At 47.4% G+C, this 17,552-nt stretch overlaps 1 protein-coding gene across 1 annotated transcript in view; it reads right to left on the bottom strand.

Moving 5' to 3' along the window:
- Nucleotides 1-17,552, bottom strand: part of AACS (acetoacetyl-CoA synthetase) — a 386,016-nt gene that overhangs the window by 120,927 nt on the left and 247,537 nt on the right. The window contains exon 7 of the mRNA XM_063964600.1: nucleotides 3,463-3,544. Coding sequence (XP_063820670.1) covers nucleotides 3,463-3,544 — 82 coding nt within the window. The remainder of the gene's footprint in view (nucleotides 1-3,462; nucleotides 3,545-17,552) is intronic.

The following is a 17,552-nucleotide window of genomic DNA, read 5'->3' as shown; positions in this document are numbered from 1 at the left end:
CACAGAATCTTATGAAAAACTACATTTAGAGGAAAAATAATCAAACAAAATACAAATAAAACAAGGAGAAAAAAAAGAAGGGAGGGCGCAGACTATAATATGAATTTCAATTTTCACTCATTATGAGAAGATAAATCTTCTCTTCTAGACGTTCAAGTGAATGCATGTCCCAGAAATTTACATGAAAAATGTCAATGCATTACCATAACTTAGCAGCTGCTGAAGAATCTGTTAACTGCTCGGTGACCAAGGGTGGGGAACAGACACTACGTTATCTGCCCTGTGCTGCTTTATCAGAATGATTATGCTTCTGTTGTACTCACCATGCAGCCTGGATTAATAGCACCAATCAGAAGGGGGGAGGACATAGAAAACTGTATTTAATTCAATTCTGTGTGCTTCCTGTCATCTATTTTGGTTTCTATAGCCTGTACGATAAGATCTCAATATATGTATTGTATTACTGTATTCTATTGTACAACTTCTTTTTTGAGTTGCACAGCAAATATCCGTTACTACAACAAATAAATACATTCAATTTAGTGACAACTAAACATTTTAGTAATTTAGTCATGTCAGGCCTGGTAGGCATATTGGACATGTCAAATGGGGCCGAAACATCTTTTTCTTAGCTGTTTTATAGATTTAGACCAGTTTCTGAGCAGCACAGTGACATAGTGGTTAGCATTGCAATCTCATAGCACAGATGTCATAAGTTAATTTACTGAGCAATATGTACTTCCTATGTTTGCATGGGTTTTTCCCCACACTCCAGAAGTTGTAAGCATCAATGGGGCAGTGACAGACAGGAGTGACAAATATTCTCTCTGAACTGCTTCAATTGGTAGCATCATATAAATATGATAATAATAGTTGTAAGAGCTGGCAAAGCAGTCAGGCTGTATCTAGCTCCAGTAACTCAATTAGCCTAGCTCAATCTACACTGGCTTTATCAGGCACTCTGTGGATGAACAATATATGGATTTAGCTATAGCAATTACATTGCAATAAAATGCAATACAGTAATGAGACTCAAGGAAGAAGACTAGTGTGGTAGCTGCATGTAAGTGACAAAAAAGGTTTATACATAAATATTGCCCTTATTCAATCTATATGTAATGTAAATATATGTACATCATACCTACAGTATATAGATTGTTGTGTCTCTTTAAATAACAAACAGCTTTGTAATGGCTTGCTATTTTAAGATAATATGGTTCATGTTCGCAGTCTTATCCATCTGTTATGGTTTGTTTTCCATAAACACAAAAACAGCTGACACCGTCATGTTTCCAATGATGCACATAGTATTTGACAGCACTCACAGAAATAGTAATACTAAAGTGGATTTCTAAAAAGAAATCTCAGTAAGTGAAATAAGCTGCATTTGTGTTAATGAATGCTTAACATGCTGCAATGAAGTGCAAAGAGTCTCCATTGTTAGTCAGTACAGAACACTAACAGAATTTTACCCAAATAACTCCCACATTTACAGTATCATGCAGGCATCAGTTGTATTATTCTGCCTCATTTAGCCACTGGCTCAGGCTCAGTGGTTCCAGAAAATCCAAAATGTACTAGACGACACCATATTTTACTTTGTACACGACTCAAATATTTGTCTGTCAGTTACAGATTTATAATAAGAAGGGTTTCTGAAACAGCTGAGGGCCACAGTTGTGTACTGTACCAGGAAGACTGTACCTGTAGAAGGCCATACCTGAACTCTGAAGTCATATTTTCTCTAATTTTTGTTGTGTTTCTTTTGTTTTTCTGTGCATATTGAAAGCAATAAAAAAATACTTGATAATAAAAATGAAAAAAAAAATCTACTCAAAAGACATAAAGAGTTCTATTAATATAAAATGCAATGTTACACAACTTTTTTTTGGTTAGTGTTGCACTGATCAAGCAGGTCCTACGAAAGGCACAATGATTATGCACTGCTCTCTTATCTCCGACTATAGGGGGTATTCAATTATTGCCGGATTTTTCAACCAGTCGAAAAATCTGCAATTTTTAACCATTTTGCCCTATTCAGTACCCGTGTCGATTTTTCGACTGGCCAAAAAATCCGACATGGGCGAAAGCCACGTGGATCGGCGAATTAGTTGCCGATACATGTGTTTTGTCGAATTTGCACACGTTTTCGGACGTATTTGGGTCCGTTTTCGCCCCCATGCCGATTTGACAAAACAAAAAAGTGAAAAGCATGGATGAAAATGGAGTCAAAAACAGGTGAAAACGCCCGCAATTGAATAATGATGCTCGAATTAGTGCCGTTTTTTCGACTAGCTGAAAAAATGGCACTTAATGGAATACCCGACTACGGCTTTCCCTTTGTGAGAAGAACCACGCTGAAATATTACTATCTTTACCCTTTAATATTCCAGTGTCCTATTCATTTGTTCTTTTACTTAAAAGAACTGTGCAGTAGATCTTGTGCTAAAACACATCCCCAAATCATCTGCCATTCATCTGCTTACATGTATAAAAAGTAAGAAGTAGCAGATTTGCAGTATATTAAAGACTGTGGTGTAGTATCGGTGCATACTGAACTAAACTTCACTATGAATTGTTACTGTTTCTGAATAAAGGCTTTCCAATTAAAACTGATCTGGCATCTGTGGATATTGCACTTAAAAGGTCCAATATCAATCATCCAGTGTTTTCTATTTGTTATCACATATTGATTTATTTTACGCAGGGAGAGTTATATTATTTCTCGTCTTTTCTGGGAATAATCCATAGGAAAGAAGGTGCTACAGCGCAATTAAGGGTTTTCCCTCAGCGTGGAATAAAGTGTGACAGTATACTGATCTCATATTTAATTGATCTGTATGGTTTTTATGGTTCACCAATGAAGGCAGAAAAATCACACGAAAGAAGAAATTGTGTATGTTAAAATGCATATCTTCCATTCATATGAGGTGTGTGTAACTTCTGCACATTTCCAGCCGTGGGAGCACTTTCCATACTCATATACAGTATGTATTGTCTGTTTTTTGGGGGGTCATCTACACTGGAGCGCTTGCTTATAAAATCAATAAGGACAGGGCACATTAGATCTACTCCAATACAGCTTGCATATTTCAATAGGTAGCACGGATACTTTAAGGCACCAAGAAACAGAGGAGGAACACTGCATGCCTCCCCCAAATCTTTCTATAAGGCCCGTAGGTAATAATACGGCCTGAGATTAGAAGAGCGAAGTGGGGGATCTGAGCATGTGCAGAGAGTAGAGCTGGAGCTTTGGATGAGTGACCTGGCATTGTCGGACCCCCCTCTCATTGTTGCACTTTAGCGGCTACATCCCCTGCAGTGGTTTATTCTGCCATTTCTTAGGAAAACTCTTTTGTCAGAAAAAATCCATTAAAGACAGGTATGACTTCAGCAAGTCTATAATCATTAGACAGAAACATGGTGACTGATGCTCCCTCACACAAAATCACAGACACAAACCTGTTGGGAATCTTGGAGAAGTCGATTTTATCTTTCGGAAAAACATAAGGGATCACAACCACCTTCTTCAAATCTGGTAACCCTGAGGACAACAGTAACAGAGCAAATTCCATTGTGTTGGACAAGGAAATACAAAGCCAGAACAAAAACTGTCCAATATAGTGGCCACAGGACTACTCTATGAACTGTCCGAAAAGAAAAAAATGTTTCCTAAAACACATCTATATTTGTAATAAAACAATGTGGTATCTCTATCCATACAGTAGATTTAGGGGGTATGCAATTTGCTCCGTTAATCTCGGAGCTGTTGATTTCGCTCCCCCATGCCTGTTTAATGAAATCCCGTTTTTGGCTATTTTAAAGGCATTTTCACCAATGCCTTTTTCAACTTTTTCTTTTTTTGTGAAAAGTCATTGGCGAAAAATGCCTCAAAATTGGCGAAAATGGCCCACGTTTTCGCCGGTGCAGGTGAGAAAACATGTGGATTCGTTGATCCACATGTTCTTCACTCCTGCTAAATTTTTCGCCGAGGCCCTGGTACTGAATAGGGCGAATCCCCATTCGCCCTAAAAATAGCAAAAAGTCCTAGGTGAAGAAAACTGACCTAATTGCTTTAACTGACACACAATAAAATGAAAACATTCTCTTCTACAGTCCTTATGTAAAGGGCCACATACACTAGAACGATAATGCCCGATTTCATCCGATTTCGGGCATTCGGGCCGATATATCGGGTGAAATCGAGCATTTTGGAGGTGTTTCCGATCCGATGCGCATTCCCGTGAGCATCGGATCGGATCCTCTAGATTGACCGTGCTGCACTAACGATCATGTCCGACCCCGCAGGAATGGCTGGGATCGCACAAGATACATTGTATGCAAAAGGACCTTTCTTATCTTATGCAATCCTGCCACTGGGAGGCTGCCGGGGTGATCGCCTGCGACATGAGGGTCGGACATGTCGCGTTAGTGTATGGGGCCCTTAACGGTGTAATGAGACTAATATGTTCGTTTGAATATATTCTCTTTGCTTATTTTTCTGTAATATAGTAGTAAATGATGAAGACTATGTGCTGCAGGGCGCATCACCGATAATTACGGTACTACAAGAGTGGTAGAGGGGTGCAGGAGAAATTGCTTGAACTATGGCATCTCGCTCCCATTGCTGCTAATTGAATAACCCCCTAAAAAGAGGATTTATGTCTTACCTTGGTAAATCCTTTTCTTTGAATCCATAGGGGGCACAGGAGAATCACAATGCTGGGTATAGGCTGGGCTGGGAGCAGGCTGGCACCAAAAGGGTTACTTAAAAGTACCCAGCAGGCCTTGCCTCCCTTGTTCTTTATACCCCGCCCCCGTCCCCGGGCACGCCAGTTTTAGTAGAAAGCCCAGGCAGGAGCAGAAGGAGATGAAGGAAGAGCGCCACACACAGAGAGACACTGCGAAGATGGTTGGACACACACCGCCCACACAGGAACTCAGATCCGCAAGACAGGTGCGTAAGGGAGAGCGTCCTGTGCCCCCTATGGACTCAAAGAAAAGGATTTACCAAGGTAAGACATAAATCCTCTTTTCTTTTTCGTCCACTAGGGGGCAAAGGAGAATCTCAATGCTGGGATGTCTCAAAGCTGTGCCCCAAAGGAGGGGACGCTCCTGGACTGCGCTCAGGACCCTACACCCGAAGGCAGCGTCACGTGACGCAAAGGTGTCGAACGCATAGAACTTAATGGAGGTTTGGGCAGAGGACCACGTAGCAGCTTTACAAAGCTGCTCGGCCGAAGCCCCGCGAGAGGACGCCCAGGAAGCACCCTCAACCCTTGTGGAATGCACCTTGACCCCCAGAGGTGGTGGAAGCTTCGCCGCCATATAGGCGTGTTGAATGGTCAACCAAAGCCATCTGGCCAAGGTCTGTTTTGACGCCGGCCACGTAACACAAACAGGGAGTCCGAGCTGCGTATATCCTTGGTTTTGTCCACGTAAATGCGAAGAGCGCGGACTACTTCAAAGCAAGCCTCCTCAGGAGGAGCTGATGTTAAGGCTGGCAGCACGATTTCCTGATTCAGATGGAATCGTGACACTACTTTAGGATGAAAACCTGGCCTAGTGCGAAGGACCGCCCTGTCTGAGTGAAACACTAGGTAGGGCGAGCACCAGGATATGGCACTGAGATCAGAAACTTTACGCGCCGCAGAGATAGCCAAAAGGAACAAGATCTTCCACGTGATCCAACGTAGGTCAGCAGAGTCCATGGGTTCAAAAGGAGCCATATGCAACGCTCTTAGAATCAGGGGAAGGTCCCACGGAGCTACTGGAGGTACAAATGGCGGCTGCACATGAAGCACTCCCTGAAGGAAAGTCTTGATGTATGGAAGTTGTTTTTGAAAGAGCACCGAGAGCGCCAAGGCATGGACCTTCAAGGATGACAACCGTAGTCCCAGATCTAAACCTGACTGGGGAAAGGCCAAAAGTCGAGGCATTCTAAAAGACCACGGGCTAAAGTGATGGGTTGTGCACCAGGAAAAGTATGCTTTCCAGATAGGGTGATAGACCCTGGCAGACGATGCTTTCCTGGCATTAAGCATTGTTTTGATGATCGTCCTGGAAAACCCCTTTCGTCTCAGGACGGACGACTCAATAGCCACACCGTCAAAGCGAGGTGTATGGGGTCTGGATGTACACAGCATCCCTGTGATTGAAGTTCTGGGCGTACTGGGAGACGCCACGGGGTGTCTATGGACAGACTCAGAAGAGCCGCATACCACGGGCGACGTGGCCAATCTGAAACCACGAGGATCAACATGCCTCCCTGTTGCTTGAATTTCCGGAGGAGTCCGGGAATCATGGAAATCGGAGGAAAGGTATACACCAGAGGAAATGACCAATGTGCTGTTAGGGCGTCCACCAGGAATTCTTGAGGATCTCTTGTGCGAGAGCGGACCTGCCTGTTGTGGAAGGGATGCCATAAGGTCTATGTCCAGCAATCCCCACCGAGACACCAACTGATCGAACACTTCCGGGTGGAGTTTCCACTCTCCTGAGTGAACGTCTTGACGACTTAGGAAGTCCGCTTCTTAGTTGAGCACCCCTGGAATGAACACCGCTGACAGTGCCAGAAGATGTTGTTCGGCCCACAGAAAAATCTTGGTTACCTCTTGCATGGCCCCTCGACTCAGAATGCCGCCCTGGCGGTTGATGTATGCCACCACGGTCGCGTTGTCCAACTGGACTTTGACTGGCCGGCCATGAAGGAGTGATTGAGCTGAAAGTAACGTGTTTAGTATTGCTCTTATTTCCAAGACATTGATGGGGAGCTCGCTTTCGCGGGTAGTCCAGCGACCTTGGAACATGTGAGTCTCTGAGACTCCTCCCCACCCTCGAAGACTGGCGTCAGTGGTGATCACGGTCCAGTCTTGAATCCAAAAGGGTCCACCCTTGTCGAGATTTGCTTGTATGAGCCACCACGTCAATGACAGCTGAACCTCCTGGATGAGGACAATGGTCTGTGAGCGAATGTGGAGAGGAGAACCGTCCCATTTGCGAAGGACTTCCAATTGCAGAGGGCGAGAGTGGAACTGGGCGTACTCCACCATGTTGAACACCGCCACCATTGAACCTAGAACTCTCATACATGCGTAAACCGATACGGTGCGCAGATGGAGAAGTGTTCGGATTCTGGTCTGAATGACCTTGATCTTGTCCGGAGGCAAGAACACTCGTTGGACTTCGGAATTTAACAACGCCCCTAAATGAAGGATTGTCTGCAAGGGCATCAAGGATGATGATTTTTTTTCCAATTGATTTTCCAGCCGTGAGATTGTAGAATCTCCACTGCTGAGTGAACGTATTCCGAGAGCATCTCCTGGGACTGTCACAGAAGCAGGAGGTCGTCTAAGTAGGGTAGTATCCCTATTCCAATGTGTCTGAGATGGCCAGCAATCACTGCCATAACTTTTGTGAAGATTCGTAGATAGGCGGAAAGGCAAGGCTCGAAATTGATAATGACTGTCCTTGATTGCAAACCGTTGGTGGCATGGCCGAATTGGAATATGTAAATATGCATCCTGGATATCCAGGGTTGCCATATAATCCCCAGGTTCCCGAGCCAAGATTATAGTTCTGAGAGATTCCATACGGAATTTGGGGACCCGCAGGTAAACATTCAACTTTTTGAGGCTGAGTATGGGTCGATAAGAAGTGTCCAGCTTCTGAACCAAAAAGAGCGAAGTGTGGAAACCGTGTCCCCGTTGTTCCGTTGGTACTGGAACGATGACTTTGGCGGCGAGAAGGGAGGCGACTGATTGTTGTAGCGCTGCTGCCTCTCCGGGATCCCTCGGGAGCCCCGTTGTGAATAATCTTCTTGGAGGGCGGCGCCAAAACGTCAGGGCATATCCATAAGTGACAAGTTCCCTGACGCATGCGTCCATCGTGATGTCATACCATCGTGGGGCAAAGGACAGCAGTCGGATCCCCTAGGGGGAGGCCCGCCCCGTCACGCCGCAGGCTTGTCAGCAGGTTTGGTGGTTGGGCGTCTGGTAGCCCAAGGCTGTTTTGTGCACGATTTGGAACCTTTCGCCAGGGCCTGGTTTACTTGAAAGCAAAAGGGGCGAAAGGAAGGTTTCAGTTTAGGGGCCGCTGCTGAAGAAAGGAAGGCGGTTTTAGCGGTCACTAGTGAGGTTACAATGTCATTTAATTCCATGTCGAACAAGGTATCTCCTGCGAAAGGTAACGTTTCCAGAGCTTCCTTGGAGGATGCGTCCGCTCTCCAAGTACGGAGCCATAATGAGCCTCTGGCCGCAACCGTTTAAGCTGAAACCTTAGACGTAAGGATAGCGGTATCCAGGGCAACTTCGCCAAGGTAGGTATTTGCCTTCTGAACATTCCCCACCAGGACTAACAACTGATTTCTACTAACAGTAGTCGACAGACCCTGGTGTAGTTGCTCCATCCAACAAGCTATAGCCTTAGTTATCCAGGCCGAGGCCAACGCCGACCTTGTAATTGCACCTGCATATGTGTTTTGAGGAACGTGTCTAACTTACGATCCGTGGGATCTTTGAGAGAAGAGGTATCTGGAATTGGCAGAACTGATGAACATACCAGGCGTGCCACGTGTGTGTCACAACTGAGGGCCTGAGCTGACGGGAGGCAGCCTCAGTTGTAGGGGCTGAGATGTAACGGAACCTGGGAGGTTGTATCAGACCCCTAGACATGTAAGTAACATGTAGAAGAAATGCCCGAAGGCGTGAACACGACAACCAGGGTAAAAGTCAATGATGTTTATTTATGACAAACTCCGTAACACAGCAGCAGTAAAAGAAAACATAAAAATCAGCAGAGGATAAATACAGTTCCTGGGTTCTACAGGGTGGCAAGGGCCACAGGGCTCTGGTAGTGTGAGATAGTTCTTATAATCTTCTAGTTGGAAAGTCCTTACCAGGCCCGACTGTAGCAATGGAGATAGCCCAGGATCGTACCAGCTGGTGTTCCAGGAAAAGCTGGGCTGCTGTGGATAAAACGGCTGCTGTGGGTACTGGCTGGAACCAGACTGATGTTGGCACGGAGTGGATACTGGCTGGAACCAGTTAAATGATAAATGTAGCTTGAGAGCGATGAAATATGAAGTGATGTTTGGAGCTTGAGAGCGGTGAAATAATAATGCCGGTGATAAATGATAATCTGTAGAAAAGGGTACCGGCACTTTAAGAAGAGCTGATCTCTGCTGGAAGCGGATTGCTGTAAGCAGGTGGATCTGTAGCTGGAAGCAGATGAATCCAAATGGATAGGAGAGTCAGGCTACACCGCAGGTGGAATGCTGGTGCGGGTCTCTTTAGTGGAGGTTTGGAGATAGGAACTGGAACCTGGAAAACAACCACAGGAGAGAGACAAACTGGAACAAGGTTTGACAACCAAAGCACTGACGCCTTCCTTGCTCAGGCACAGAATACTTATACCTGCAGCAAGGAAGGGATTGGCTAGGCAATTATGCAGATTAACATTGCAAACAGTAGATTGGTGGAAATGAACAGATGACAGAATCCAAGATGGCTGCGCCCATGCAGACACTTGGAGGGAAGTTTGGTTTGTAATCCATGTGGGAATTAAAACAGTAATGGCGGCGCCGGCCACAGGAGACAGGAGACGCCAGACTGATAAGTGCACATTTAACCACACGGGCACAGCGGAGGCCGCGTCTGACGTAATCACCACTCTGACACTCTGCATGCAGAAACTCAGGAACAGCGGCGGTGGCCGCGGGAGACGCCATTCCGGATGTTACAGGCGTTGCGGTGACCGCGTCTCAGAGTGACAGGAGAGGAGGCAGGAATGTGGACATCAGTATGACAGATGGGATCTGGTCCTGGAACGCTGAGCCAGCCTTAGAAGGCATCTGAAGGGTAAGTAATGGCGTCCAGATACCCGGATCGTGACAGCACCCCCCCCTTTAGGAGTGGCCCCAGGACACTTCTTTGGCTTTTGAGGAAACTTGGAATGGAATCTCCGGACCAAGGCAGGAGCATGGACATCAGAAGCATTGGTCCATGAGCGTTCCTCAGGGCCGTAACCCTTCCAGTCAATAAGATACTGTAGTTGACCGTAACGGTGACGTGAGTCCAGGATCTTGGCCACTTCATACTCAACGCCTCGTTGAGTTTGGACTTTCGGAGTTGGAGGAAGTGAGGAATGAAACCGATTCAGGATCAGCGGTTTCAACAGGGAAACATGGAATGTCCTGGGTATTTTTAAGAAGGGAGGTAACTGAAGTCTGTAAGCAACAGGATTGATGACTTGCTCAATTTTGAAAGGACCAATGTAGCGAGGTGCAAACTTCATACTGGGAACTCTTAACCTCAAATTCTTCGTGGATAACCATACCCGATCACCCACCTTGAGAGCAGGAACCGCTCTACGCTTCTTGTCCGCAAACTTCTTATACCTGAACGATGCCTTGAGCAGAGCTGCTCGTACACTCTTCCAGTTGTTTGCAAACTGATGCAAGGTGAAATCCACTGCTGGAACAGAAGTTGCTGGGAGCGGTTGGAATTCAGGGACTTTAGGGTGGAATCCAAAGTTGGTGAAGAATGGTGTTGAAGAAGATGAGGAATGATACTGATTGTTATGACAGAACTCGGCCCAGGGAAGTAATTGAACCCAGTCATCTTGAGAGGAAGACACATAGATGCGGAGGAAGGCCTCCAAGTCCTGATTCACCCTCTCAGTTTGACCATTGGTCTGAGGATGGTAAGCCGTGGAAAACTTTAGTTTGACTTGGAGGACTTGACATAAACTTCGCCAGAATTTGGCTGTGAATTGAACTCCTCGATCTGAGATAATTTCTTCAGGCAGACCGTGGAGTCGGAAGATCTCTTGTATGAACACTTGAGCCAACTTGGAAGCTGACGGAAGACCGGTGAGAGGAATGAAATGTGCCATCTTGGTGAACCGGTCAACTACCACCCAGATGGTATTGAACTTGTTGCACATGGGTAAGTCTGTAATGAAATCCATCGACAAATGGGTCCATGGTCGACGGGGAACGGATAGTGGAACCAGTTGCCCCGCAGGCGACTGGCGGGATACTTTATGTTGGGCACACTTTGGGCAAGATGCAATAAACTCCATGACGTCCTTTCTCAGAGTTGGCCACCAATAGGACCTAGAGATAAACTCCAGGGTTTTTTGGATACCTGTATGTCCGGCAAAACGGGAAGCATGGGCCCAATGCATGAGCTTCTTCCTCAGTACCGGCTTCACAAAACTTTTCCCTAGTGGGGGCGTAGAGTCCATCCCTACCGTGGAGAATGCCAACGGATTGATAATAGGATGCTTGTCTGAAGACTCTGACTCATTTTCTTGCTCCCATGAGCGGGAAAGGGCATCGGCCTTGCGATTCTGAGAGCCCGGACAGAACTGGAGTTTAAAGTCGAACCTGGAAAAGAAAAGTGCCCATCTGGCCTGACGAGGGTTGAGACATTGTGCGCCTTTCAGATATAAAAGGTTCTTGTGGTCTGTAAGTATGGTGATTGAATGAGAAGCTCCCTCCAACAGATATCTCCACTCCTCTAGAGCGAGCTTGATGGCTAGCAACTCCTGGTCGCCAATGGCATAGTTGCGCTCCGCTGGGGAGAACTTCCGGGAGAAGAAACTGCAAGGATGTAAATGGCCATCTTTAGCCCTCTGAGATAACACCGCTCCTACTCCAACGGAGGAGGCATCCACCTCTAAGATGAAAGGAGAGTCGATGTCGGGCTGTTTCAGAACTGGTGCAGAGATGAACCGTTGTTTTAAGAGATGAAAAGCTTGCGTAGCTTCTTCAGACCACTTGGACGGGTTAGCACCCTTCTTAGTTAAAGCAGTAATAGGCGCCACAATGGTGGAAAAGTCTCGTATAAACTTTCTGTAATAATTGGCGAACCCTAAGAACCTCTGGACCCCTTTGAGGGTTAAGGGTATCGGCCAATTCTGGATTGCTTGTAGTTTCTCAGGATCCATCTCTAGTCCGGAACCGGACACAATGTAACCTAGAAACGGAATGGACTTGACTTCAAAGACGCATTTCTCTAATTTGCAATAGAGATGATTGACACGGAGACGGGACAGAACCTCTTTTACCCAAAAACGATGTTCCTCTAAATTGTTGGCAAAAATGAGGATATCATCTAGATAGACCACGACATGACGGTATAAAATGTCTCTGAAGATCTCATTGACAAAATGCTGGAAGACAGCTGGAGCATTGCTCAATCCGAAGGGCATGACGAGGTACTCATAATGTCCGTCACGGGTGTTAAAGGCGGTCTTCCACTCGTCACCCTCACGGATCCGGATGAGATTGTATGCACCTCTCAAGTCCAGCTTTGTGAAGATGGTAGCTCCGCTAACTCTATCAAAGAGCGCAGTAATCAGGGGTAGTGGATAGCGGTTCTTGATGGTAATGTCGTTCAGACCTCTGTAGTCAATGCACGGCCGCAGACCACCATCTTTTTTCTTTACGAAAAAGAAGCCTGCGCCGGCTGGAGAAGAGGAAGGTCGAATGAACCCTTTTGCTAGGTTCTCTTTAATGTATTCCTCCATAGAATGCGTCTCAGGCAGAGACAACGGGTAAGTTCGGCCTCGAGGTGGAACCTTCCCTGGATCGAGATCAATCGGGCAGTCCCATTCTCTATGAGGAGGAAGGATATCAGCAGAAGCCTTACTGAACACATCCGTGAAATCTTGATATGGAGGAGGTGGAACATCAGACGACCTGGGGGAGGAAGAACAGACAGGCAATACTTTAAACAAACATGTCTCAGCACAGGAGGGACCCCATGCCAGAATCTGCGTAGTCGTCCAATCAATAGATGGATTGTGAAGACGGAGCCATGGAAGGCCCAGGACCACAGGATGTGTGGCCCTTGGTATCACTAAAAAAGAAATAAATTCGGAATGAAGAACTCCCACTCTCAGACGAACTGGTAGAGTCCTTAGGGAAATAACTGCATCAAAAATCTTGCTGCCATCCACGGCAGTTAAGGAGATGGACGAAGGAAGTCTCTCGGTGGGTAGGGACCACCGTTTAACATAGGCTTCGGTAATAAAGTTCCCAGCTGCTCCGGAATCAAGGAGGGCAATGACGTTCCGATAACGTTGAGCAATTTGGAGCGACACTGGGAGATTACAATCATGAGGAGATGGAGAGGAGATCATTACTCCTAGCCGGCCCTCTCCTGGGCGAGCTAGGGTTTGGAGTTTTCCCGGACGTTCGGGACAGGCATTGATGGTGTGAGACGGAGCTGCACAGTAAAGACAAAGAGACTCAGAGAGACGTCTTCGGCGCTCAGCAGGAGTTAAACGGGAACGGCCAATTTGCATGGGCTCGTCTTTAGATGGTGACAGTTGGCGAGGAGGAGGAGCAGAAGATTTTGGAGCAGATGATCTTCCACGCTCAGTTGCTCTCTCTCTGAAACGTAAATCAACTTTCGTGCAGAGTGAGATTAGCTCATCTAACTTGGAAGGTAAGTCTCTGGTAGCTAACTCATCTTTAATACGCTCAGATAAGCCATGCCAGAATGCAGCATACAGGGCCTCGTCGTTCCATGCCAGTTCGGATGCCAGGATCTGGAACTGTATAAGATATTGTCCTACAGTACGTGATCCCTGGCGTAAACGGAGAATCTCAGATGAAGCTGAAGTTACCCGGCCTGGCTCGTCGAAGATACGCCTGAATGTTGACACGAATGCAGTGTAGGAGGATAGCAGGGTGTCGGACCTCTCCCATAACGGTGATGCCCAATCAAGGGCTGAGCCACTGAGAAGAGATAATGTAGGCAATTTTTGTACGGTCACTGGGAAAATTGCCAGGTTGTAGCTCAAACTGAATCTCACACTGGTTGAGAAATCCCCTGCAGAATCTTGGAGATCCGTCAAATTTTGCTGGCGTTGGAAGATGAAGACGTGGAGCAGAAATGGGTAAGGTGGGTGGGGTCATAGCTGGAGTCACTGTGGTTGACGCACCGGACGCGTCTGATCCGAGTAGAGAGATCCTGGAGACAGCGGATGATGTGGCCCTGTGCAGCCTCCTGATGTTCAAGTCGGGCTGCCAGTTCTTGCATCGGCCTGGCCGCTTGATCCTGGTCTCCGGCTGGATTCATATGGTCAGTGCTTACTGTCACAACTGAGGGCCTGAGCTGACGGGAGGCAGCCTCAGTTGTAGGGGCTGAGATGTAACGGAACCTGGGAGGTTGTATCAGACCCCTAGACATGTAAGTAACATGTAGAAGAAATGCCCGAAGGCGTGAACACGACAACCAGTGTAAAAGCCACTGATGTTTATTTATGACAAACTCCGTAACACAGCAGCAGTAAAAGAAAACATAAAAATCAGCAGAGGATAAATACAGTTCCTGGGTTCTACAGGGTGGCAAGGGCCACAGGGCTCTGGTAGTGTGAGATAGTTCTTATAATCTTCTAGTTGGAAAGTCCTTACCAGGCCCGACTGTAGCAATGGAGATAGCCCAGGATCGTACCAGCTGGTGTTCCAGGAAAAGCTGGGCTGCTGTGGATAAAACGGCTGCTGTGGGTACTGGCTGGAACCAGACTGATGTTGGCACGGAGTGGATACTGGCTGGAACCAGTTAAATGATAAATGTAGCTTGAGAGCGATGAAATATGAAGTGATGTTTGGAGCTTGAGAGCGGTGAAATAATAATGCCGGTGATAAATGATAATCTGTAGAAAAGGGTACCGGCACTTTAAGAAGAGCTGATCTCTGCTGGAAGCTGATTGCTGTAAGCAGGTGGATCTGTAGCTGGAAGCAGATGAATCCAAATGGATAGGAGAGTCAGGCTACACCGCAGGTGGAATGCTGGTGCGGGTCTCTTTAGTGGAGGTTTGGAGATAGGAACTGGAACCTGGAAAACAACCACAGGAGAGAGACAAACTGGAACAAGGTTTGACAACCAAAGCACTGACGCCTTCCTTGCTCAGGCACAGAATACTTATACCTGCAGCAAGGAAGGGATTGGCTAGGCAATTATGCAGATTAACATTGCAAACAGTAGATTGGTGGAAATGAACAGATGACAGAATCCAAGATGGCTGCGCCCATGCAGACACTTGGAGGGAAGTTTGGTTTGTAATCCATGTGGGAATTAAAACAGTAATGGCGGCGCCGGCCACAGGAGACAGGAGACGCCAGACTGATAAGTGCACATTTAACCACACGGGCACAGCGGAGGCCGCGTCTGACGTAATCACCACTCTGACACTCTGCATGCAGAAACTCAGGAACAGCGGCGGTGGCCGCGGGAGACGCCATTCCGGATGTTACAGGCGTTGCGGTGACCGCGTCTCAGAGTGACAGGAGAGGAGGCAGGAATGTGGACATCAGTATGACAGATGGGATCTGGTCCTGGAACGCTGAGCCAGCCTTAGAAGGCATCTGAAGGGTAAGTAATGGCGTCCAGATACCCGGATCGTGACAGTGTGCATCCACTGGTGGGGGTTCTCCCACTTGGACCTGTTCTCATATGGAAATGGGTAGAATGACTGATATCGTTTGGAGAGCTGAAACCGTTTATCCGGTTTGGGCCAAGCTCCCTCCAACATATCCTCAAATTGTGCTGAGGAGGGAAATTGTGTGGAATCTTTCTTTGTTTTTTTTGAAAACCGGTGTCTAGGACGTGGGAGCCGGATCATCATGTTTAATATCCAGGACCAGACATACTTGCTTGACCAAGGCTTCCACCTCTGCCACCGAAAGGGAGTCTTTCAGACCGGAAGAGGTGTCCAGATCAGAACCCCCTGACCCAATCTCCTGATCTGAATGAGGGGACTCTAACTCTGAATCCCCGTCCGAGAGAGGTATAGCGGTGTCGCTAGAGGCATGAGCCCGTCTGGGACGTCTGTCCCTGTCCATAAGTTGTTGCATTGAGGCTCAGAACTGAGAAAGGTCCTGAACCGAATGAGCCAATGTGTGAACCCAAGGTGGTTCAACCTGGGGAGGAGGAAGCGTATAACTGACCTGTTGCAAAGGGACCAGGCGGTGCTGGATCCGGTGGCAATACTTGTGGCGAGCTAAGCGATCCACCAGTTGCGACATAATTTGTGTAAGGGTGGTCGCCCAAGCCTGTTCCTGTATGACAGGTGTAGGTGTCGAATCAGCTCGTGGCTGAGCTCTCGCACATGCAGTGCATAGGTCTACGCAATCCTGTCAAGAGAGAATATTGCAGCACACACGACAAGTGGGAGGCTCAAGTGTAACAAGCTTTTTGCCTCTGGATGACATTGTTAAAATTAAACAGAGACACACTTGTATACAATTCAAGGGTGACAATGAGAAAGCACTCAACCCAGGTAAATTACACAGTAAGTAAGCTAGGCCGGTCACTGGGGCACCCCCTGCAGACCCAGGCTCTGTATAAGGGGTGAGAAGCCAACCATATGTACTGCAGTATCACACCCACACACACTAAGCCACACAATGCTTGAAATAAAACAAGAAAAAGTGGGCCAAGATACTCAACTGTTCTATGGTAAACCAGTAGGCAGGAGAAACTGAACCCGGCCACTGGAGCGGGGTACAGGGGAGAATTAGTCCAGACCTTCCTCTCTAAGCAAGTCCCAGCCAGCATGCAGACACTGAGCTAAGCTACCAGTGAGCCCCAGGAGTGGGGGAGGGGCAGCAGGCTGGGCACCCTACCCCTCAGATGTTGGACCCCAGAGACAGTGTTCACCTACCCTGCGGCTATTGCCCTGGTGGTCTAGTGGGATAAGGCGCAGTGCACCTGGGTCCCCCACTCATCTGCCCTCCAGCTGTCTCCGTTCAGCGGGAGGGGATCGCCGCTCGTTGCAGCTCCCTTCACACAGGGAGCCAGTCAAGTCACCCTCCAAGTCCGGACGCGGCTGCGGGAAGAGGTGGAGCGCTGCTTGGCTGTCCCATGACAGAAGACCCCGGCACCAGTTACCGGCGCTGCCGCCCACGGACGCTGGGTGTTGGAGCGGGCATGCTGGGCGCTAAGTGCGCCAACATCCCGCTCTCTTCGCTGCAGCACTAATCTAAAAAAAAAAAAAAAAGTAACCTACAGATAGATCCACGGTTATCTTGGCCTCTTTGCTGCGCCTAGGCACACCATGGTTTATTTACATAAACCCTTCATCTATTGTTCTCAGCTGCAATACAATACAGAGAACAATACAGCAGGGGATTAAGTCATTAAAACAGGGGATTAGGGGGTCATTCCTAGTTGATCGCTCGCTAGCAGTTTTTAGCAGTCGTGCAAATGCTAAGCCGCCACCCTCTGGGAGTGTATTTTAGCTTAGCAGAAGTGCAAAAGAAAGGATCGCAGAGCGGCTGCAAAAAAAAATTGTGCAGTTTTAGACTAGCTCCAGACCTACTCAGCGCTTGCGATCACTTCAGACTGTTCAGTTCCGGATTTGACGTCACAAACACGCCCTGCGTTCGCTCAGCCACGCCTGTGTTTTTCCTGGCACGCCTGCGTTTTTCCTGGCATGCCTGCGTTTTTTTGAACACTCCCTGAAAACGGTCAGTTGACACCGAGAAACGGCCACTTCATGTCACTCACTCTGCGGCGGCCATTGCGACTGAAAAG

This window comes from Pseudophryne corroboree, chromosome 1 (genome assembly GCF_028390025.1).
Source record: "Pseudophryne corroboree isolate aPseCor3 chromosome 1, aPseCor3.hap2, whole genome shotgun sequence".
In the NCBI taxonomy this organism is placed as follows: Eukaryota; Metazoa; Chordata; class Amphibia; order Anura; family Myobatrachidae; genus Pseudophryne; species Pseudophryne corroboree.
Note: the sequence above shows the minus strand (reverse complement) of the source record. Positions and strands in the feature narration are given on the sequence as shown.